General features: G+C 36.6%; 1 protein-coding gene across 2 annotated transcripts in view; it reads right to left on the bottom strand.

Moving 5' to 3' along the window:
- Positions 1 to 25,969, bottom strand: part of exoc4 (exocyst complex component 4) — a 447,737-nt gene that overhangs the window by 322,962 nt on the left and 98,806 nt on the right. For both annotated transcript variants that reach the window (XM_028814392.2, XM_028814398.2), the window contains exons 8-9: positions 25,115 to 25,260; positions 21,872 to 21,960 (exon numbers count right to left, since the gene is read on the bottom strand). In XM_028814392.2, the coding sequence (XP_028670225.1) occupies positions 21,872 to 21,960; positions 25,115 to 25,260 (235 nt within the window). The remainder of the gene's footprint in view (positions 1 to 21,871; positions 21,961 to 25,114; positions 25,261 to 25,969) is intronic.

Genomic DNA, 25,969 nt, shown 5'->3' with positions numbered 1-25,969 from the left:
TAAAAACAGACAATAACTTTGAATAATGTTAACGTTTACCCCCCCTGATTGGAATTGAAGAGTCACATAGTTTGGGGGAGGAACGATCTCCTCAGTCTGTCAGTGGAGCAGGACAGTGACAGCAGTCTGTCGCTGAAGCTGCTCCTCTGTCTGGAGATGATACTGTTTAGTGGATGCAGTAGATTCTCCATAATTGATAGGAGCCTGCTGAGCACCCGTCACTCTGCCACGGATGTCAAACTGTCCAGCTCCATGCCTACAATAGAGCCTGCTTTCCTTACCAGTTTGTCCAGGCGTGAGGCATTCCTCTTCTTTATGCTGCCTCCCCAGCACACCACCGCGTGGAAGAGGGCACTCGCCACAACAGTCTGATAGAACATCTGCAGCATTTTATTGCAGATGTTGAAGGACACCAGTCTTCTAAGGAAGTGTAACATTTCTCTAAGATTTAAGGAATGCTCTAAGACTTTACATAAAGAGATACCAAAATATTAGACTGTGCTAAATGTCTAAGATGGATTAAAATTTAAGTAATCAACATACACTTCAGTGTTAACATCTGCAGTGTTCCGTAATTCTGCTATATGCCAGATGGTATGGGATTCCGAAAAGAGTGTTAATTTTCATGATGTGCCGTCTAATGGAATGATAAATGCAATGCATTTTATTGCTAAAAACGTTTGTGATGTGTCTGTCCTCTTTTGGTATGACAGAGATATAGCAACTGGACAGACACACGGACACCTATCCTTTTATTAATGTGGCTCCTCAAAGAAATGAGCACACGACAGAGATGCACATTATCTGTGTAATTATTTGTACATATGATAGTATCTCAAGCACCAAAAATATCAAAATATTGACAGAGTAAACATACAAGAGAGAGGAAGAAAAAAGTTCCCTCTATGGACGATGTCCTAGTAATAAGTAGAAATAAAATGGGTGTGAAAGAAATCATAATACATGCAACTGAGTTTTGTGAAGCATCAGTGTGTAAAACTTATGGAGCTAATGGAAAGAAAAAACATTCTGTGGTACAAGCTTAGAAAATACAAACAAAATAGCAAAATTAATTTTTAAAATTCTTGCAATGGTAGAGTGAAAATGGTACTGTACACTGACCTGACTTTTGAGCTGAGAAACACATGTTGTCATATTTGAAAAGAATTAAAAGCACTTTACATGTTCTATATTAGCTTGGGCCAGACTGCTTAAATAATTGTGCACTGATTTTGTACCTTTTAAAATATTACGTTTAATATAAATCTTTTGATTTCAATACGATGCAATATAAATTTGATATAAAGAAAACAAAAGTGGGTTGTCTCAAAGACTCACTAAAGAATATAGGATATTTCTGATAAGCTATGTTTTGACCATTGTGATATTTGCCCGGACACCACCAGTCGAAGACCACATCTTTATGAAAGCCATGCTTTATTTTCTGCTCTTTTCCAACACAACAACACAGTCCCGCACAACACACTGTGTCTCTAGCCCCAGTCACCTTTCTCTTGGGCCTTTCTCTCACTGTCCCTGGGCCTCCTTCTCTCTCTCCAGGAGCTTCGTCCTGCTCCCGACTCCAGCTCCCTGATAGGAGGGAGGCGGCCCCATTTATCCTCACCCGGATGAGCTCCAGGTGCTCTACCTCCATGAGTGTGGCGGAAGTAAATAAGTCCCGGGCTCCATGAGGCTTGGGCGGCCCCTGGCGGTGGATACGGGCCTCCACGGACTTGAGCCTCCCTGCTCCCCTTCTGTGGCCCTCTTCTGCTCCAGGGCAGTTGCCCCCTCGTGGCCCGGAGGACAAATATGCCACCTCTCGGTCCCTCCAGGCGTCCCGGCCGGGTCTGACCCCCCCAGCCATGTATGACACCATATAAATACATTTTGAACTTAAGGTTAAAATAAATTATGCGGGGCAACAGCCAAGCACCATAATAAGTAAAGTGAATAATTGTGCAAAAAAAGGATAAACTTTTATACCATAAATCAATAGGAGTTAAGACGGTCTTTACCTGACTAATGATGGTTTCTAGTACAGTACTTTGCAGTGAAACCAGGGAAACTTGAAAGGTAGTTTATTTTATACTCCAAGAAAAAGATCCTCCTGTTCTTATCTAACAAATCTTATTAAAGAGAAAAAGGAAGATAATTGGAGTGAATCTCACACTGCTGAAAAAAAAAAAAATTGCTACAGCACTCGTACTGTCAAGAACTTTGTCACACAATATGAAAATGCTTTCTTGCTGATTTATATAGCCTAGAAGAGACGTGTAAGTGTTCCCACATTACATATCAAGCATTTCACAAACAGCAACCACACCTTTCCTATTAAAATATACTTGTTAAGAAGAGGAATACATATTAGTAAAGTCAAAGAACTATCAGGGTATGACTGCTGATACTGGGGAGAAGTAAGTTTAATTTTTTGAAGACTGTTTATACATAGATTAACATAACAGCCTTTTCACCCTGAAAATGTTGAATGTTGGTAGCACTGAAAATGCAACATCTAGAACGCATTTAAACATACATTCAAAATAGATCAAACACTTTTCTTTATTTCCAAAAAATAAGGCAGTTTCAAAAAGTACCATTTTTTCTAAACATACATAAGTCAGTTGTTTACTTTGAGGCTGTCAAATGCATCACCCCACCTCATATTTAAATTCCTAAGACACTCTGGATTGTATGCCTCTAGGGACAACTCAGTTTTACACTGTAGATCTGTATTGACAGTTCACCATATGTTGCTCTCAAACATTCAGAGAAAAGTTTAACATTTAAAAGAATTTTTTATAATTAACACTTTTTTTCTTTATAAAGTTGTCCAAGCGTTATTAAAAGGTTAAACTTACAATATGTAGTATGTAGCACTCTTTACCAAAAAATAAGATTTCTTTAGTCTCTCAAAAATGAATGCAAGATTACAGCAGTGATAAGTAGAACACAAAAGGGAAAAATTAATTCAGGAATCAACTAAAAAACAACAATTTACATTTAACTTTTCATTTCTAAAATTAAAAGAAGGGTGAAATTCAGAAGTGGCACAGTATTGCACTGGTCAATAACCTGAAAATATGAGTTAGCATGAAAGAATAACATTTAATTTCACGAAAAGCAACTTTTATTTTTAGATGAATATTGCTTTACCATATTATTATTGCATCCTGAACTGAAATTGGCAGGATGAAGCACAAGGCAGGAATTAACACCATTTAAATACAAAAAACATTAACACAAATGTGACTAATTCCGAGGTGCCCACTAACCTGACTTTGTTTCTCTGGAAGATGAAAGTCAATCAGAGTCCGCTAAAGATAAATATAAAGAATCTTAAAATATTAGGGGAATCAAATCATTTTGGGGTTTTTTTCTTTTAAATGGTATATGACACACTAATATTGAAGTTAGATGACCTGAATAAAATTGTTGTTGGCTATGTGATACTTTGATCTAAGACAACTTATAATATCCAGATTGTATCCAGCAGAGGATGAATTTCCTTAGAAATGTATTTCTTAAGAACTTCAGCCATACTGTAACTGTTAAATAGATCCACACAGTGCCCACAAAGAAGTTATGACAAAGAAAATGTAGCACTATAAGTTATTTAAATTCTGGCATACTCTTTCCAATACAAAATAGTATAAGGAAGGTAATGGAACAACATGATCCTGAAATGGGTTTCAGCAATTCATGTGTGTCTAACCTAGGGTTGTTAGAGTTTTTTGTCCTAGGGCAAAACCTGGTGGGATATCTTGACTTTTCATAGGTGAGCTATCAATTGCAGAGTGAAGCAGCTTAGTCTGTAATCATTGAATGGTTGTTTTTTTCTAAATTTCACTAATCTAGTCTTTCACTATAGAATACATTATGAGTATCCATCACTCCCTCACTCTTTCTTTTGTTGTAGTCAACATTATTGGCACTCATGAACTTAAAGTAGATCATGCACATTGTCGACAGAAATAATCAGAAATGTACCAGCTTTTGATCAACAAAATCAAATTATATATACAGTCATATGAAAAAGTTTGGGAACCCCTCTTAATTCTTTGGATATTTGTTTATTATTGGCTGAGCCTCCTTTTAATATATGACATGCCTTATGGAAACAGTAGTATTTCAGCAGTGACATTAAGTTTATTGGATTAACAGAAAATATGCAATATGCATCATAACAAAATTTGACAGGTGCATAAATTTGGGCACCCCAACAGAGTTAGTTGAGCCTCCTTTTGCAAATATAACAGGCTCTAGACACCTCCTATAGCTTTTGATGAGTGTCTGGATTCTGGATGAAGGTATTTTTGACCATTCTTCTATACAAAATCTCTCTAGTTCGGTTCAATTTGATGGCTGCCGAGCATGGACAGCCTGCTTCAAATCATCCCATAGATTTTCGATAATATTCAAGTCAGGGGACTGTGACGGCCATTCCAGAATATTGTACTTCTCCCTCTGCATGAATGGCTTTCTAGATTTTGAACTGTGTTTTAGGTCATTGTCTTGTTGGACTATCCAACCCCTGTGTAACTTCAACTTTGTGACTGATGCTTGAACATTATCCTGAAGACTTTGTTGATACTGGGTTGAATTTATCCGACCCTCGACTTTAACAAGGGCCCAAGTCCCTGAACTAGCCACATAGCATGATGGAACCTCCATCAAATTTGACAGAAGGTAGCAGGTGTTTTTCTTGGAATGCGGTGTTCTTCTTATGCCATGCAAAGCGCTTTTTGTTATGACCAAATAACTCAATTTTTGTCTCATCAGTCCAAAGCACATTGTTCCAAAATGAATCTGGCTTGTCTAAATGACCATTTGCATACAACAAGCGACTCTGTTTGTGGCCTGAGTGCAAAAAGGGCTTCTTTCTCATCACCCTGCCATACAGATGTTCTTTGTGCAAATTGCACTGAATTGTAGAACAATGTACAGATACACCATCTGCAGCAAGATGTTCTTGCAGGTCTTTGGAGGTGATCTGTGGGTTGTCTGTAACCATTCTCACAATCCTGCGCATATGCCGCTCCTGTATTTTTCTTGGCCTGCCAGCAACTGTGCCTGTGGCCTTCCATTTCCTGATTACATTCCTTAAAGTTGAAACTGACAGTTTAAACCTCTGAGATAGCTTTTTGTAGCCTTCCCCTAAACCATGATACTGAACAATCTTTGTTTTCAGATCTTTTAACAGCAACTGTGCCTGTGGCCTTCCATTTTCTGATTACATTCCTTAAAGTTGAAACTGACAGTTTAAACCTCTGAGATAGCTTTTTGTAGCCTTCCCCTAAACCATGATACTGAACAATCTTTGTTTTCAGATCTTTTCAGAGTTGCTTTGAGGATCCCATGCTGTCACTCTTCAGAGGAGAGTCAAAGGGAAGCACAAATTGCAATTGACCACCTTAAATACCTTTTCTCATGATTGGACACACCTTTCTATGAAGTTCAAGGCTTAATAAACTAATCCAACCAATTTGGTGTTGCAAGTAATCAGTACTGAGCAGTTACATGCATTCAAATCAGCAAAATTACAAGGGTATCTAAATTTTTGCACAGCCACTTTTTCACATTTGATTTAATTTCATACAACTAAATACTGTTTCACTAAAAATCTTAGTTCGGAAAACACCCCAGTACTCAGATGTTCCTAAGAAATGAAAGACATACCACTGTTATCTTTTTTGTTGAACGTACAGTAAATTATTATGTAGGCTGAGAGGGGTTCCCAAACCTTTTCATATGACAGTATAAATATATAAATATATATATATATATATATATATATATATATATATATATATATATATATATATATACACACACACACATGCGCGCGCACACGCACACACACACACACACACACAATAAATCAATGTGAAGCTATAAGTAAACAATTTGTATCTATGTAAGTATAATTATGTACTGATCCAAACCTTTATTTTCAAAATTATTTTTCATACCAGTCCTTGAAACAATTTCTGTGTACCACTGGACACAGAGAAACCTCACATGTTACAGAATAGATTGGGGTTTTTGTATTACAACTCATCCGTTTCCCTCTGCCTTCTGTAGCTGTTGCCATAGACAAGTTTAGCTTTTTTTTATTAATTTCATACACTAGTTTAGTGTTTATTTATTTATTTAATATTACATCTGGGATATACTATGTACATATTCATTTTCATACCAGTTTCATCCAGTGCTGGGGGCAGGACAGGAAACAACCCTGGACAGGGCATATACATACACCTATTTCATTCACACTGGGGCCAATATAGTGTCCAATTAACCTAACAGCACATTTTTGGTATGCAAGCTGAAAACTGGTGTACTCAGAAACAGTGGAGAGGGACAGTAGCCTTCAGCGAAAGGGTTGGGTTATTGTTTCCCCAGATAAAACTGTGAGAAGCAGCATGGCATGGCACAGCAAGATTCATTGACATTCAGTTCCCTGTGAAAGTTTGCATGTTATGATTCAATGACACTCAATCTGGGGGGGCATTCACTTCCTCATATGAAACTTCAAACACTGCTCAAAAAACTAGCATTGGGTGAAATTGCAGAAGTGTCCGAATATGGTAATTGAACCTTTAACACTTGAACTGCAAAACTGCATGCCATAATGCTTCAAACTTATAATATTTGAAGTACTTACAAATCAAGAATAGCATTCAGTCCTTCAGCAAACTGTTGCTCTCAACAGAGTCAACTATTCTGTATCACTAGAATTATTTCACTTCTAGGACTCATTCAACCATATATTTTCTTTTTATTTGAAAATGACATTTCCCTAGTACAAACTTAAAGTCTTATTGTACATCAACCAAACAATACCCATGCATTCTCACAGAATCCTTGTGCAACTTATTTGCTGCCTTTTACGCACAGCTCTGACATGAAATATGAATGACCAATGATGCACAACTATGCATCAGTGGAATGCTTGGAAAGTTAACTATCTAATGGTAATAAATCTTTCAACATATGTGGCACAATGTAGGTGTGATCTGTGATAAAAGCAGATACACTCAGTTGTGACGCACTGCTGTCTTGGCATACATATGTACAAATCGCATATTTTACTAATGAAAGACAACAGACAACATGTAAATTTATCATTTATTTGGGTATGTAAAAATACCATTATTGCTTTTGATTGACTTGTTGGTTTACTGCAATTTGCACAAACAACTTTGAAATATGGTGGCGTCCCACTGCCAGGAAACCTTATTCATAAGTGGTTGGTTAATAGTTAACAGTGATAGAAGCCACTCGGTGTGCAACATAAAAAAACACATTAAAGAATGATGAATTATGCAGGTTAAAGCTAAATGTTAAGACAAATTCATGGTGTGAGAAAGAATTCAAAAGGAAAGCATTTAAAGTGAAATAAACTGATTCAAACGTTTATTATACTGTAGTGCCTTTCATAGTGAGGCATACCAGGAATGAATGAGAGGGCAAACAATCCAAAGATTTTAAAGAGCAACTATTACCCCAGATACAACAATGCTGGTGTTCATTACCAAATAACTAGATATGGCATGCAAGCACCACTTGCAAGACTCATTAAAGTTACACAACATAAGAAAGTTAGTCAACAAACAGGCAGAAGACATGAGATGTAAGAGACGGAGAACCAGGAAATAAAGCTAGTTGCTCAGCACAGCTGCTTGATCACTTTATTTCTTTATTCCCGACTGTTTTCTCATGCTATTTTCTAAATAAATGGCAGTATTATTTTTGTAATTGGTAATTGAGCACTGCTCTGGTTCTGGACCACCAAAACACCAGCAAGAATCTGCACCTGTCTGACTTTTGTTTTCAGGGAGTCATTCCTATATCTTCATACAACCTATAATCTTTCTTACAAATATAATCACAATCTTAACATAAACATTGTATTATATTATTAGTACTAAATATTCCACTTCAGACTCAATATTACAATCTCTTTAACTACCAAAATAAAAGTTTTCCATTTTTCAACTTGAGGTCAGAAGTTGCCAGGTACAACTAACACAAACAACATATCTTAGTTTTTTTTCCCCCTTGATTGTTGTATTCTATTAAGTATCTAATTAATGTAATGTAATTTAATTAAATTTTATAAACATTGTCATACCCATTTTTGTGCTGTAACTTACCACAGGATTGACTGGAGTTAATAAAAGAAAGCAAAATGTGTTCAAATTAGGTACAACAAACAACATTTTGAACTGGAGACTAAAATCAGAAAAGGAAAGGAAGAGTTAATAGCTTCTGATTAGACCGCATACGGAGCCGCCCCGTCCCATCAAAAGTTGACTGATGAGCAGTGATCCTGCCAAGTAAAGAGCTGTGATTTTCATCCACTTTACTAATCAGACTGCAGATTAAAGGTAAATATGACATTGACAAAAGATATGACAGCTCTTGGCTGATTAAAATTAGCAAGGGTTGTATAATATTGGCTTTCCATTTTCTGAAAGAGCAATTATGAATTTGGAACTGAAAGCATCATTGAACAATCGTTAGGATAAACATTTTAAACAATTACACTGACCTTAGAAGCTCACTGTTTATTTATAATAAAAAGTAAAAACAATTTGAATTACTAAAAATGTAAAAGTATAAAATATTTTGCTCCTGAACTGCTAGTTTTGGCAAACTTACTGAACTGCATGGAGAATAACATTGCAAAACATTCATTATTCAAGAAAGAAAACACTGATATTTTTGCATTTGACATTAGACGGCCATTACCATAAAAATGGGCTTATTCAAATCCTCTCCATTACATAATCAGACTGTCAAAGTTTGCTTGCCTACAATATTTTGAAATTTACAAAAATACATTTTAACACATTTTTCTCAGAGGAGGAAAGAGCCAGGTGAATGCATCTCATTATCATGCCTTGCACTTCAATTAACCACTGAGCTCACAAGCAGAATGTTTTAAATATCAGAAAAGAAATTTGATTAAATTCTACAATTTAAACTGCATATGCACTAATACTGTAAACTAACAGTAATACTTTATTATATTCTGCTCATTTTTAAAATACAATTACAAACCTAATATAATCATAAGATTTTCAAACCAATTTAACTTACCTGGAAACATGTTAAAGTATTTACTTGGCCACTGATGTTCAGAAAGACAGCAAATGTTGCTGCTTTATTAACAGGAAAATATGTCATCAAGTAAAAAATGAAGCTATTAAGCTAAGGTTATTTATATTCAGTAGTCAGTAAAAGCACTATGTTATGTGAGAGTCAAGCTAACGCCAAAAGTCATAAAACTAAAAATCTTCATTTATATTTTATAAATTCCCATATTTTATCATGGTTTTAGTGTTTACTCTTTATCAGTATAAGAAGTTAACTATCAACAAGTGTTACTGAAAAAATTGTTTTGAAATTTTTCATGTGACTTTTATATTTGTGGGTGTTGAACTCAAAAGTTACAACCACTTCTCTCCCTCAAATAACATTTTCTCATAAATGTTTTTAGCTGTCAATTAAAGTGTTTTAATTGTGTTAGCACTATAATTAAACATCAGTAAATTATTTGAATGATGATTTGTTTGAATTTAATATTTTCAATCATTAAAATCCATATTTAAAACAAAAGTTATTTTATTCTATACTCAGATTATAATATACCTGAAAGTTCTGTTTATTTTACTGCGTAAGCAGTCAGGACATGCAAATTGCCAAATGTGGGAGTGGGGCAGGAGTGCCAAGAATTTATATTGGGTTCAGAAGGAATGGCTAACCAGAAAAAAACTACAGGTTGGTGTCAAAAACATTATCAAGCTGTTCTTATTGGATCCAGATCAAGTGCTGCTATGTATTTGTGCCGGAAACATCTACGTTTGTCTGAGGCCAAATTAAAACAGGGCATTTTTGCTAGATCTGAAATTAGAAAAGCCAAATTAAAACAGGGCCTTTTTGCTAGATCTGAAATTAGAAAACTGATTTTTGATGCATAATTTGATGGTGCGATGAACAACCTGGAATGAGAAGCTTGTATGTTGTTTAAAGAAGTAACTTCTCAATTTTTAGGTAACAATCTTCTTCTTTCGACTGCTCCCGTTCGGGGTTGCCACAGCGGATCATCCAAAATTGTTGTCCGCATATTGATTTGGCAAAATTTTATACCAGATGCCCTTCCTGATATAATGATTTAAAATACAATTGTGCACATAAGTTTACGTACCCTGGCAGAATTTGTGAAATATTGGCTAGTGTTTGGAAAATAAGTATCCTTGCAGAAAGCTTTCCTTTTAATTATGGAGTGTGCTCAGGTAAAACAATTTCTTGAAATCTCAACAAGTGATCCTGGCAGTTGTGGCTGAAATCTTGGTTGGTCCACCTGACCATAGCTTGGTAACAACAGAACCCTTAACTTTCCACTTTTTTATCGGAATTTGAGCACTGCTGACAGATTTTATGGTCTGAGTCACACAAAATAACAATAAGAAATAACTTCAGATGGTAGTACAGATTGCATAACTATTACTAATACCTACAGTCTAAACTATTACTACACATCAGACTATTTGTTCATAAAAATTCATTAAGAAATTCTCTACAAACAAAGAAATACGTATAAGGGTTGTTCTGCTTCATTATTAAAGTCAAAAGACGCAAGCAATCACAAATGTTTCCCTAATGTTAGCAATTCCTTTTCTGTCAAGTGCATGAACCTTTGCCTGATAATCTTATTTCCAGGTAATCAAAAAATGAAAATGGGATATTCTTAAAGTGGTATGTTGAGTTCTGCTTTGCTATCAATCAAAGAATTAGATGTTTTGCATAAGAATAGTATGCTAATTAATTCCTGGTTATAATGTGCTTAGGTTGAGAGACATTACTTCCCCTTCCTCGAGCAGCATACACTCACACTTAACAAGTGCTTTCCTGATTGGATTAGGTCTGACAAGCAATCATTTCTAATCTGGTAAACTGGCAAAAACACACGCAGAGAAAATAATAAGTGGACTTACAAGGACTAAATGGGATGATGTCTTTAATAACAATAGGGTGCTAAGCAAAAGGCAATATACATTTGGTAAGTGTCCTAGCATCCGTACCCAAGTCAAATATATTGTACATAACATTACAACACCCAGAATGAGTATTTTAAAATTCTATCTAAAATAAACTCAAAAAATGAAAAGTCTTTAAAAAAATCAAATATCAGCAGAAGTAACATACATACAATAGTTCCATACAATAGTAAACAAATAATCACTAATTTTATCATTTTAAGTAGTGCTTAGCAAAGAATGAAGCATCACCACTTCAGTTTAACTTTAAATTTTGACTAAACAACAAATGACTTTTTCACTACAGTAACTCCACCATGAAGCCAAGAAAGACTAACATTCACATCTATAGTAAATGTAGCAAGGCATAATATATCTGCAGTATATATATATATATATATATATATATATATATATATATATATATATATATATATATATATATATACTTTTCATTCTTTATTATCTATATATGCAGTCATGCCCACAGATACTAAGAAAAAAGAAATGCCTGTAAACTGTTACATCAAGTGTGAAACAAGTAAACACCACATCAAGGAGAATTTATCATATACATATGAATACAAATGCACCACCCACACCATAAATACATAATATATAAATATGTACGTAATGCATTCAGTATATAGACACAGTTTTTTCTTTAACAACAAAAATCTATTTCTAGCAATTATTCATTTTATTTATTAATTTTAAGGAAGTCCCTCAACTGTCACATTGATTCTATTTTAATAACATGAAAAACTGTCATGTTCATTCTGTGAATGACAGCATATTATCATATATACTTCTGCTAGATGCCAGCTTGAATTTCCATTATAGAACATGTCAAGGCCACTTTTCATCATCCGAAAAAATCTTGTCTCAATGAACAAGGCACAAATTATTTCAAACAGAAAAGGAACACAAAACAAAGCTCTGTTTCTTGTGGAATGTGCTGTAATATATGTATCAGATATACACTTTTCTTTCAATGTCAGTTATATAAAAAAAATTATATTAATAAAATTGTTATTTACGGCAGACAGTAAAGCCATGCACTTTAGGCCCCAGAAAAAGACTGATCATTACTATTTTGAGTAATTATTTCCATTTCATATGGTTAGTTAAGAGTTATATACATTTTTCAAACTGCAATATCAACATGTGCCTGTATATTAATTAAATTCGGTTGAAAAAAATAATATACTAAAGCCACAGCTTTTAAAAAAATTACATTTTTATTGGTTTATTTACATAAGGTGTTTCCTAAAATGTATAACGTAGAGGATAAGTTCAGTATTTTTTAAGTCAGAGTTATTTTTCCACGGTCACAGTATATATTAAATACCTATTGCAAATTGTGTTTTTTTTTTTAACATTTAAATACTGCTTCTGTTCTTGCAGTCTAACGGGTATCAGAGCAATGTAAATATGATTTTAGAAAAAAAGTCTTCTGCATTTCTAAGATGTAGACAAGTGCTGAGGCTTGAGGTTTAATGTGAATAAAGAAATCGAACAGCACAAAACACACATGGATCTGAATCTGTTTAAAGCAGTGAAAAAGGGAGCTGCATGGTATTAGCAATGTTAAAGCTATTTGCTAGCAAAGTGAATATAGTATACTATACATAAGTAGCTCTTGTGTAAAGACATATGGTAGCACTGCTGCTTTACAAATCAAACTCATGTATTAACAAAACCCAAAAGAGTCACTGGAAATACTATTCTGTGCAACAGAAGATCAAAAAATTAAAAAAAAAAAATGAAAAAATTAACACAGGCATAGAAATTCAAAAATGACTCTTTAATATTCTAGCTTACCACTAAGCTATCATGTAGCTAGTAAAATAACACACTTGAAGTGCTGTAAGCCTAATATTTAGCTAGCAAAACATCATACCGCAGATAAAGTAAAACTGCACCAAAGCTGATGCCAGCAAAGCAGCGGGTCCAGAAGGAGTATCGCCACGACTGCTGAAGGTCTGTGCATTGGAGCTGGAGGGTCCTCTACAGCGCATCTTCAACCTGAGCCTGGAACAAGGGAGAGTCCCGAGGCTTTGGAAAACATCTTGCATCACCCCAGTCCCAAAGGTATCACGTCCTAGTGAGCTGAATGACTTCCGGCCTGTTGCTCTTACATCACATGTGATGAAGACCATGGAGAGGCTGCTGCTTCACCACCTGAGGCCACAGGTTCAACACGCCCTCGACCCTCTGCAGTTTGCATATCAGGAGAAGGTGGGAGCGGAGGATGCCATCATCTATATGCTACATCGATCCCTCTCCCACTTGGACAGAGGCAGTGGTGCTGTAAGAATTATGTTTCTAGACTTCCCTAGCGCCTTCAACACAATCCAACCTCTGTTCCTTAGGGACAAGCTGACAGAGATGGGAGTAGATTCATACCTGGTGGCATGGATCGTGGACTATCTTAAAGACAGACCTCAGTATGTGCGTCTTGGGAACTGCACGTCTGACATTGTGGTCAGCAACACAGGAGCGCCACAAGGGACTGTACTTTCTCCAGTCCTGTTCAGCCTATATACATCGGACTTCCAATACAACTCGGAGTCCTGCCACGTGCAAAAGTTCGCTGACCACACTGCTATCATAGGGTGCATCAGGAGTGGGCAGGAGGAGGAGTATAGGGACCTAATCAATGACTTTGTTAAATGGTGCGACTCAAACCACCTACACCTGAACACCAGCAAAACCAAGGAGCTGGTGGTGGATTTCAGAAGGCCCAGACCCCTCATGGACCCCGTGATCATCAGAGGTGACTGTGTGCAGATGGTGCAGACCTATAAATACCTGGGAGTGCAACTTGATGATAAATTAGACTGGACTGCCAATACTGATGCTCTTTGTAAGAAAGGACAGAGCCGGTTATACTTCCTTAGAAGGCTGGCGTCCTTCAACATCTGCAATAAGATGCTGCAGATGTTCTATCAGACAGTTGTGGCGAGTGCCCTCTTCTACGCAGTGGTGTGCTGGGGAGGCAGCATTAAGAAGAAAGACGCCTCACGCCTGGACAAACTGGTGAGGAAGGCAGGCTCTATTGTTGGCATGGAGCTGGACAGTTTGACATCTGTGGCAGAGCGACGGGCGCTCAGCAGGCTCCTATCAATTATGGAAAATCCACTGCATCCACTAAACAGTATCATCTCCAGACAGAGGAGCAGCTTCAGCGACAGACTTCAGTGACAGACTGTCACTGTCCTGCTCCACTGACAGACTGAGAAGATCGTTCCTCCCCCAAACTATGCGACTCTTCAATTCCACCCGGGGGTGTAAACATTAACATTATACAAAGTTATTGTCTGTTTTTACCTGCATTATTATCAATCTTTAATTTAATATTGTTTTTTTGTATCAGTAAGGTGCTGCTGGAGTATGTGAATTTCCCCTTGGGATTAATAAAGTATCTATCTATCTATCTATCTATCTATCTATCTATCTATCTATCTATCTATCTATCTATCTATCTATCTATCTATCTATCTATCTATCTATCTATCTATCTATCTATCTATCTATCTGATACTGCTATTGTAAAGTCACACATATATACAACCCTACAACCCCATTTCCAAAATAAATTGGGATGCTGTGTAAAATGTAAATAAGAACAGAATGTGATGATTTGAAATTAATTTAAACGCATATTTAATTGAAAGCAGAACAAGGACAACATATCAAATGTTGAAAATGGGAAATTTTGAATTCGATACCAGCAACACATTTTTCAAAAAGTTGGGAAAGGGCAACAAAAGACTGTAAAAGTTGTGGTATGTTGTATATAAAAAAAAACACCTAGTGGAACATCTCACAACAGGTCAGTAACCCTCAGAAGTACAGATGGGGGTTTTACCACTCTGTGAAAGACTGTATGGGAAATTATTGCTGCAATAAGAATAATGTACACATATTTGGGGATTTCATCACCTGATGTACATATTATCATTAAATGATCCAGAGAATACAGAGATATTTCTGTATGCAAGGGACAAAGCCGAAAACGTATGGCTATGATCTTTGGTCCCTCAAATGGAACTGTATTAAAGACAGGCACGATTCTGTAGTGGAAAAAGCTGCATGAGCTTAGGAACACTTCCAAAATCCATTGTCTGTGAAGACAGTTTGTGGCTGCATCCACAGGTGCAAGTTAAAACTCTACAATGCCAAGAAGACACCATATACAATCAATCCTCAAAATGGGCAACTTTAATTTTCACAACTAATTAAGGAGGCACCATTGCTGCAGTTTGCATTTCATCAGACAACAGCTTTGAACAGCAACTTGAAATTGCAATGCGTCAGTCTGTTGCATCCGCATTATCTGTGCTAAAAAACTTGCCATCACAGAATGATGACAAGAAACTGGATGCATCAGTAAAAGCTGAAATGGCGGTGTTTCAGCGCAACGGCAAGCGCGGGTGTTGTTTAGAACAAGTGTATCAGTCGCTGATGATTGTGCCGCCTACTTCAGTGGAGGCAGAGCGTGCTTTCCCAGCAGCTGGCATACTTCTGCATGAAGATGCGCTCTCGCATGGACGACCGCACGCTGGACACGTTAATAATAATAAATTACATTTATATAGCACCTTTCTCAGTACTCAAAGTGCTATCCACACAGGGAGGAACCGGGAAGCGAACCCACAATCTTCCACAGTCTCCTTACTGCAAAGCGGCAGCTCTATCACTGCGCCACCTGTGAGGACGTCGTGCTTTCTATGCTCTTATTACCACAACTAAAGATACATGTACTTCTATGACAGCATGAACTGCTTGTAGATAAGGTTAGTCTTTTATTTGTGTCAACATATTGCACTAGTTTTATTAAAAATAAGTGTCAGTCGTTCTAAAACCATTCACATGTTAGATGCCCGGGAGCCCGGGATTCCCGGGAATGAAATGTGGGATTCCCAAATTCCCGGGAATGGATAAACCCATCTGGGAATGGATTCCCTAGCTACTATGATACCAGATTCTTCAGTTGCCCTGTTCATCCTATCATTTAAGAGTAAAGAGCTCCCCATGCATTTGTTGCTTATTTTAATTCTAATCTCTATTAGAATCTATTTAATTTTAATCTCTAGTAGGATTGACTACTGCAATGCAGTGTTCACTGGATGTTCAAACTGTTCTTTATACAGCCTCCAGCTAATACAAAATGCGGCTGCAAGAATTATTACAAGAACAAGCAAATATGAACACATAACTCCAGTTCTTAAATCCTTACACTGGCTCCCGGTTAAGTTTAGGGCAGATTTCAAAATCCTTCTTTTAACATCCATCCATCCATTTTCCAACCTGCTGAATCCGAACACAGGGTCACGGGGCTCTGCTGGAGCCAATCCCAGCCAACACAGGGCACAAGGCAGGGAACCAATCCCGGGCAGGGTGCCAACCCACCGCAGGACACACACAAACACACCCACACACCAAGCACACACTAGGGCCAATTTAGAATCGCCAATCCACCTAACCTGCATGTCTTTGGACTGTGGGAGGAAACCGGAGCGCCCGGAGGAAACCCACGCAGACACGGGGAGAACATGCAAAATGGCCGAGGTCCGGCTTACTTGTCTGAACTTATCATGACTTACAAACCAGAGTGCACATTAAGATCTCAAGATGCTGGTCTGCTTATGGTTCCAAGGATTAATACAATAACAATGGGAGGTCGAGCTTTTAGTTACAGGGCCCCTAAACTGTGGAATGGTCTGCCTGCTACTATAAGAGATGCCCCTTCGGTCTTAGCTTTTAAATCCCGGCTGAAGACTCACTACTTCAGTTTAGCATATCCTGACTAGAGCTGCTGATTAACAACAGAGATGCAGTCTGTACAGTTAGTCATTAGCACTAAATCATAAGTAACATGATAGTTAGAATTGGATACTAACCCTCACCTATTCTGTTTCTCTTCTCGGTACTCAAATGTGGCACTTGGTGCCACAGCCCACCTGCCAAGTTGTTTTGCCTGCCTAAGGTAAAGTCATCCCTGATGGAGGATCGCAGGAATCGTGAGAAAGAGGGGTCCTTTCATCGGATTGGCTGGCCCAACACTATTTCAGCCATGGAATGGCCAAATGGGGGAGGCAGCTTGATGGATGAGGTCTCCAGGAGTCTAAAATTATCCAAATCTTATTATGTGATTTCATCTACTGTTAAATTCTGCTCCGTACTTCTAAAAAATTTTTATTTTTCATTTTTTTATTGAGGATTTGTTCTGTTCTGTGTATTGTATTGTATTGACCCCCTTCTTTTGACACCCACTGCATGCCCAACCTACCTGGAAAGGGGTCTCTTTTTGAACTGCCTTTCCCAAGGTTTCTTCCATTTTACCCTACTAGGTTTTTTTGGGAGTTTTTCCTTGTCTTCTTAGAGAGTCAAGGCTGGGGGGCTGTCAAGAGGCAGGGCCTGTTAAAGCCCATTGCGGCACTTCCTGTGTGATTTTGGGCTGTACAAAAATAAACTGTATGTATGTATGTATGTAATTGTTTTGCTTAAAATATCAAGTTTTATGCTTTGATTAATAAAGTATATCAAAAGTATACCAAAAAAAGTTATGCCCCCAAAGCATAGTGTTAGTCCTTCAGACACTAAGCACAAGCGTACAAAGTCAGTGATGCAGCTTAGTGAGAAAATAAAAATGTTAACTTAATGTTGGAATGTTACCAGCCACTTTCACCTGTGAGTCCTATTATCGATTGCAGCCTCAAGTTTAAACATCAACTCACCTCTGCTATGCTCACATAAGCTGAGATCTTTATGGATCTCAAACAATGCACAAAGCAGATGTTGCTGACAGGTTATTTCAAGCCAGTGCACACTTCACGATCTCCGAAGAGAGCTATGAAGGACAGAGTTTTGGAGGAGATGTTGAGATCTTACAAGTCTCGGCGTCTCCTGACAGCGGTGACTATAATTTGTTATTTATTTTTTTTAATTGAGATTTTAGAACAAAAGATCATAGAATTCTAGTAAATGACTAGTGAGAAAAAGGTTTTTTTGCATGTTGATGATTGTATTTTGTGTACTGCATTTTATGGATTATTTCATGGTTATTGTGCTATGAAATGTGCATATTATCAAAAACAGTGTTTTGTTATCATGAATTCTATGCAGAAAACTGTATTTTGAACAATTTCTTACAAAAGATTACCTGTTTTCTTTAGTCATGGGAAGCAAGCCCCCCCATTTCCCATTAGTTTAATGTAACAGTAATCACATTTTCGACTTTTGCGCAATTTCCTAGGAACATAACCTCTGCAAAAGTTGAGGATTGACTGTATAAACATGATCCAGAAACACCACCAGAAACTCTACCATGCAAAGAAGAAATCATATATAGACATGATCCAGAAAAACTGCTGTCACCTCTGTGCCCAAGCGCATTTAACATGAGCTGAGGCAAAGTGGAAAAGTGTCCTGTGGTCTGACAAATCAAAATTTGACATTCTTTTTGGATGTCATGGACACTGTGTCCTCCAGGCTAAATAGGAGAGGGACACTCATGCTTGTTATCAGCACACATTTCAAAAGCCAGTATCCGTGATAGTATATGGGTGCATTAGTGCATACAGCATGGGTAGAAAAGAATCACCGTAGCAGTCACAAATAAAATTGTAGTCCATTATTGTCCAGGAAAACTGTCACATTTTACATTTTTCGCCAAACAATAATTTTATTTGAGTCAATTACGTAAATTTTTATTTCATAAAACACAAGCATTAAAATCAGGTCTGCACAGGTAACAGCCATACCCTTAGCAATCAGATCACTATCAGCAGAAAAGGCAATTGCAACCTTAAAGAAATGACCTACAAGAAACTACATCCTGTGGGATCAGAGGTTGCCGCAGAGAAAGAGACATGCAATGAGGTTAACAACACAGCCAGATTTCATTTAAGATGGCAGAACCACACAAAAATATGTTTGTATACATTTTCCAAAAATAGAACAAAGTTAATCAACACCAACTGGGATTGTGTGAAAAATTAACCATGCCCCTTGGTAAATAAACCAAATTACAAGGATAAATACAGTCAACTGATTAAGCATGGCCAAACTAGATTACAGCCAGTTCTGCTTAATGAAATTTTCACTTATTTTAACCCATTCCATCAGAGGTATGTTACCACCATAAGAATTCGATTTCGCAAATTATGATATGATCAAAGGAAGTTCCTGATAAGACCAGAAAAAATGCAGAAATCTATCACTGCAGAACCAGCTACAATGCCATGGATGGGACTACCACAATCCGTCATGAGAGCTGTAATATTCAATTTAAAAACACTTGCAACAATAGTGAACCTTCCTTAGGGTGACTAGCTCAAAATCACACATACCCAAAAGGTAATTAAAAAAAAAAACACCAAATCAAAGAATTGGTGATTCCTCTTGCCTCAGTAAAGGTCACTGGTCATGACTCCAAAATCAGAAAGACAATGAAGAGAACATGGGCTTCATTCAGCAACAGCTACTAACCAAAAGGAAAATAAATGTTTGTCTCTGAATTACCAGGAAGCACCCAAGCCTTTCTGGGAGAACATTCTGTGGAGAGGTAAGGTAAAGGTGGAACATTTTTCATGACATGAGGCACATTGTTACTGGTGAAAAACAAACATAGAATTCCACAGTAAGAATATCATCCCAAAAGTCAAATATTGTTGCGGTTGTGTGATGGTGTGGGGATGTTTTGCTGCCTCAGCCATTCTATATGACTTGTCATAGTTGAAGGAACCTCTTAAATCTGTAATACATCAGAACTGTACTAAGGAAAATGTCCACTCATCTCTTCAAAAATACAAAACATTCTGTTCACATCAGAATGACTAAAATAAAAGCAAAATTAATGTTCAGACCTAAATCCAATTCACATCCTACTAAATGACCTGAAATAAAAGGGTCAGGCTCAAAAACCAACCGATCGTTTCTAAATGTAAGCTATTCTGCAAAAAAAAAAAAGTGGATTAAAGTTTCCACTACAGAAGTGTCTGGTTGCATTCACTACAACTAAAGGTAGGGTAAACATTTAATAAATGTAACAGGCAATGACTTTTTCACATAGTGCCAGTAGATGTTGGATAACCTTGCTCATTTAATAAATGATATGACTGATTAAAAAATAAATAAATTATTGAAGACTTTACAATATTCAGTGTCAAAAATTTGCAATAACACAGCAAATCACTGACAATGGCTAATATCTTTTAACTTCACTAGGAAGAACATAAAACCTTACTAACATATGACAAAATTTGTATTAAAACAAGTATTTTTCTGACATGAACATTTAAAAAACAAACGGTTAAGTTTATTCTATTACTCTGTGTAACAATAAAATGCGTAACACTACCATCTCAATAAAATTAGTTATACTATGAAGATGTACTCCTATAGTCTTTTTTAATTTACACTGGCATGGCCTCAGAAGTACTGGTCAATTATATCATACAGCATTTACTTAGAATAAGGAGGATCACAGTCCACTGTTAGCAGTTCCCGTATATAATGTTAAATGATGCACATCAAACAAAAAAAAAAAAAAATGCAGATAAAAGTAATATTTAATCTATATATTCACTGCTAAATATATTAGAAGTCTTTTTTCTGTTACTAAATGATTTATATTTTTTCTTTAAGCACAGTAAATAAGTGCAGGTTGATTTACTTAATGACTCTTATATGGTGTCTGATTTGCATGTAGTTTTGTTTGTTTTTGTATTTTAATTCACTAAATGGATGTAGTCATAAGTATCTTCTTATATATTGTATATTCTTATATATTATATATTCGCTATTGTGGCTGCTCATTTGTCTGTCCAGGATTTTAAATCACCTGTACCTTGCAAACCGTTTGACCTATTGACCTGAAATTTGGTACACATATACTACGTGACCTCTTCTGTCCGCTTTTGGGGTGATGATTTTTGTTAGTCTTTTTATTTTTATTTTATTTTATTGTAGATTCAACTCTCGGCAGTGGGCAGCAGGGCAGCCGTGCAGCACATGCGTACGGCCACTGTTCTCATCCCTACCACCTTCGCCGCCACTTCCACTACCTCTTCATATCTTAAATTATTCTTGAGGGAGATTGAAAACTTAAGTGCCAGCTTAAATGAAAAATTAAGGAAAATGTACTAAGTAATTGCAACATAAAAACTGATTTAATCAGTTTTAACTTGAAAAGATGCCAACGAAGGAAGAGAAGAAGCGGGCTGCTAGAGTGGAGAAAACAAGAGCTGCTCATGAAGCAGCAAGTGCATCAACCTCTGAGCAAACAGATGCTAAACGTACAGAGAAAGAGTATGAAAACTATAAGTCAAGTTTATTCACTGCACGTTATTGTGCAATCCACTGTTACTGGTTTCAAATGTTATGGCTTATGAGGACTTCAAGAACATTTTAACTCCAGAAATTCTTCATACATCATAACATTTTTTAATACTTATGACATCATTCTTTCATTGTGTTAACAAAGGCTGTTTCTTTCAGTATTATGTTTGTCAGCATACACCATGATGGGAACAGGGAATTTTCCAGAGGATCATGACAGTTCAAAACAAGACAGAGGGGGCAGTATTTGGGGCACATTTCAAGGTAGAAAAAGTGGACAATTAATTATATTCCAACTGTACTGTGAAATAGTCACTAATTTTGTCTCCACTACCAAAAAATTAAGAGTCAAGATAAGCATAGCGCTATGGATTGCATCTTTTACCGAATTCTTAATTAAAGTAATTCCGTGAGACTAAAAACAAATGTTTTTAAACTACCAGCATTAACAGCATATAAATAAATATATACTATACCTTGTAGTTCTCCACTCCGACTGTAAAGCTCCCTGCGCTGCTCACGTAAATAGGCACTCATACTTATGGCATGGGAAGAAGATTCAAACCTAAAATTACAAAGTGACTATCACCAAGTTTATCAAAACAACAAAAAATAAATAAAGAAACAAAAAACTTGCACCTAGTTACTTCAAGGCTACAAACATTAGCAATCCTAGAATGTGTTGTTATTTTATTCTTCAATTTCCACCTACTGTATGTAAATACCTAGTATGTTTTAAATATAGTTTTGAAGGAAAAAGTGAGTATTGAGTAAATGTTTATAAAGAGGACATTGACACTGCAGAGAATAACTAGTGTTAAGTCAACAAAATCTACAGTTAAAATACAAAAGATACCAACAAAATAAAGAAAAAAAAGAAGAATGTGCAAATGCTGAACTACGGGTGAAGACATGTAATGTACCACAATCTACAGTTAAAATACAAAAGATACCAACAAAATAACAAAGAAAAAAAAGAAGAATGTGCAAATGCTGAACTACGGGTGAAGACATGTAATGTACCAAGTAGGTACTGCTAATGAGTTCATATTCCAAGGATCAAATATAATCATGCACAGAGACAAGAGTCATATGAGACATTTTATGGAAAAAAAAAACCAATAACAAAAGGATATGTGTCATATGCACAAGCAATATGTAAACTGTACAAGACTGAACATAATGGGACACTGAGAAATAACAATGTGATACCTGTTTGCTCTTTTAATCTCTAACCAGGAAAACAACAACCCAAAAGGAAAATGCAAAATCTGTTACAACTGCTTCACAATCCCAAAATATTTAAAACCCAGCAAGAAACAGTGTGACATCTGGAGTGATCAGAAGAAAGTACAAAAGCAAAGCAGTACAACTGAATGCACTGCATTTTGGGTTTATTTCTTTGTTTTCCATAAACTTTCACTTGCTGTCTTACAATAAAGAAGAAGTTCATCTGGTTCCCTCTTTTTTCTTAACTCTTTGTCTGATCTTTTCAAACTGGCATAGTTGACATGATACAGAATCATCAACACACTATATTGAGGATGCTCAAAGGAATGCCTGAGCAGATGTAATTAGTACAGATTCAGGTAGCAGCCCAGCAGACTATGGGTCAAAAAATCTAATATCAATTAATACTGGCCTAAGTACTTACTTCTTATTAGGAGAATGCAGATATAGAAGCCTATCTGGTGATTTTTGATCACTTTGTCACACATTTTAACTGGCCTCTGCAAGACTAGGCCCCCATTCATTTAGTCCCTGTTCCTGACAGGCAAGGTATTATATGCCAATTATGAATTAAAAGAATGGTCACCAGTGATTATCACCTGCTTTGGGGTAACACTGTGGGTCTGGCCTCATACTGTATGTGCTACAAATGGCAATACAACAACGCCAAATCTGTCAGGGCACAGTCTATTGAATAATGAGAAATTAGATGGAACTCAATTTAAACAGTGGGGTAAGGATTGTGTAACTTATCCTAGCAGAGCAGCCATGTCATTACCAACTTTTACCAACTGGATCAAGAACAAACAGCATGTATGGAGACTTGGGGACTTATACCATGAATATTATAATAATTACCCACAAGGAGCAATTCAGCATATGCAGATATCCATGCTATGAAGCCCATGTTATAACTTAATTTTAGGCTAAGATTAAAAATGGAGTACTACACCCCCAACTAACCATACCTCTAACAAAGTTTCCAGACAATCTGAAGTGGAACAGAGAGAAGGTTAACAAACTCCACATATAATATGCAAAACTGATAAAAGAAAATAAAAATGTGTGCCAAAACAGTGTGATTTCCAATCAATCTGTCATGAGACAGCTACAGGTGCACTTATAAAGCAGCATTAAAACACACCAAAGTTAGTACCTTGCAATACATAGCACAACAAAAAGATTAGATTGTACAGGTAAGTTGTCTGATACCATAAAAATGAAAGCTCTCTGAGATGCATCAATAGTGTTGTTTATTGGGTACATATCAGATTGCATACTACAGAAATAAATAGTATTTCAAATAGAGGGCAATATACAGTGTCACTTTCTGCAACATTCTTGCTTGGATGAACTCAGCTCATTTTGTTACTCAACCATGTGTCCTCCCATCACAAACATGTCTACACCCCACTTTGCTTTAAGAAACTCTAGAAGAGTATCACTTTTATTAGAAAACCTTGTTTATGCTTTATTTGCTAAAATCAATACTCACAACTCTAATAAATTCATTCAGTGTTAATTACAATTGCAAAATACAAAACAAACAACTTAACCTGGTATATGAATATGGAGTTATCAACACTGCATTACACAGAAACAGGGAATCCATCCCGGACATTTTTCATTCCCAGGAATGAAACTGCTACAATTCCCTGGAAAACGGGAATGGCAATTCTCACATATATAGCGTGTAAAAATCGATAAAGAAATAACAGAGTTATAGTTGAAAATAATTAAGTGGCACGGTTTTTTGGCCCACGGTATAGTGTTTTGCCGATTAATTCAGTCAACAACAGACAGCAGCAGTCAGTCTCCCGGCTCAGTGGCACAGTGGACTGGAAGGAGTCTGCACTTTGCAGCTCACGAATGCTGGGACGGGGCAGAGTTCATTGACATCTGTGCTGTTGACAGCTTTGAACAGCAACTTGAAATTACAATGCATCAGTCTGTTGCATCCGCATTATCTGTGCTAAGAAACTTGCCATTACAGAATGATGACAAGAAACTGGATGCATCAGTAAAAGCTGAAATGGCGGTGTTTCAGAGCAATGGGCGTTGTTTAGAACAAGTGTATCAGTATCTGATGACTGTGCCGCCTACTTCAGTGGAGGCAGAGCGTGCTTTCTCAGCGGCTGGCGTACTCTGAACGAAGGTGCGCTCTCGCCTGGATGACCACACACTCAATACGTTGTGCTTTCTATGCTCTTATTACCGCAACTAACTAGATACATGTACTTATATGACAGCATGAACTGCTTGTAGTTAAGGCTAGTCTTTTACTGGTGTCAACATATTGCAGTAGTTTTATTAAAAATAAGTGTCGCTCGTTCTAAAACCGTTCACATGTGAGATGCCTGTGCACTGTGTCATTCCTGGGAGCCCGGGATTCCTGGGAATGACATGCGGGATTCCCGAATTCCCGGGAATGGATAACCTTACCTCTTACCTCTAAGTTTTATACATATTGTAAAATGATTCATACTTACTTGAACAAGGACTGCTTTGGTCTCTGTGGCCTTTTCTTAGCAAAGAAGGCTGCAAAATCACTCCCTGTGCTAGCATAGCTAATTTGGGAAGCTGGCTCAGAAGCACTTCGAGTATTTTTCACATCCAAATAATCCATCAAAAGAACCTATAAAGAAAAAGTTTTTAAATTCACTATTTTTTCAAATATACAATTATTTTGAATGTGGCCCACTGTATTTTGATGACATTATATCAAAAATATGAACTTTATAAGGAAACGTAGGTACTCTGGTAACACCTACATGTTACAGATTTCATTCCTCTTACTGAATAGAAGAAAAATTAAATATGAAGCTATTGTCATGTGCTGGAAATAAAAAGAATGATTTTGTAATGTTTTTGTTATAAACTGGCCCACAAAAAAGGAAACTAAAAGAAAACATCACACATTTTTCGGAAAAATGTTAAAGATAAACAAAATTAAAGGAATGTGCATTAAACCAAATAGAAACCAAAAGCACAACTTCACACAAAGGACCATAGGAACCGAGAAAAAACAACCCAATCACAGAGCTGATGCAAGAAACTCTTGTCCAAAAAACGTTTTATGTTTTCCTTATGTATTGCCAAAAAGTGGAAGCTGACCCAAAGAGATTCTTTTAGTGTTTAAGTACTAAAAGTGTGGTCAAAGAGGGTCAAGTATACTAGGTACACTAACGGAAAATAAAAATATACACACAGTTAAATAGTTAATGCTCTAAAATTGCATTTTCATTAAGTTTTCACATGTGAAAAAGAGGGTTACATTTCAGCAGTAACAGGGACTACCAAGGAAGAACATTCTGATTTGGAAATTGTGGAGAGACAAGTACATG

This window comes from Erpetoichthys calabaricus, chromosome 1 (genome assembly GCF_900747795.2).
Source record: "Erpetoichthys calabaricus chromosome 1, fErpCal1.3, whole genome shotgun sequence".
NCBI classification, from domain to species: domain Eukaryota; kingdom Metazoa; phylum Chordata; class Cladistia; order Polypteriformes; family Polypteridae; genus Erpetoichthys; species Erpetoichthys calabaricus.
This window is presented reverse-complemented; position numbering and strand designations above follow the sequence as displayed.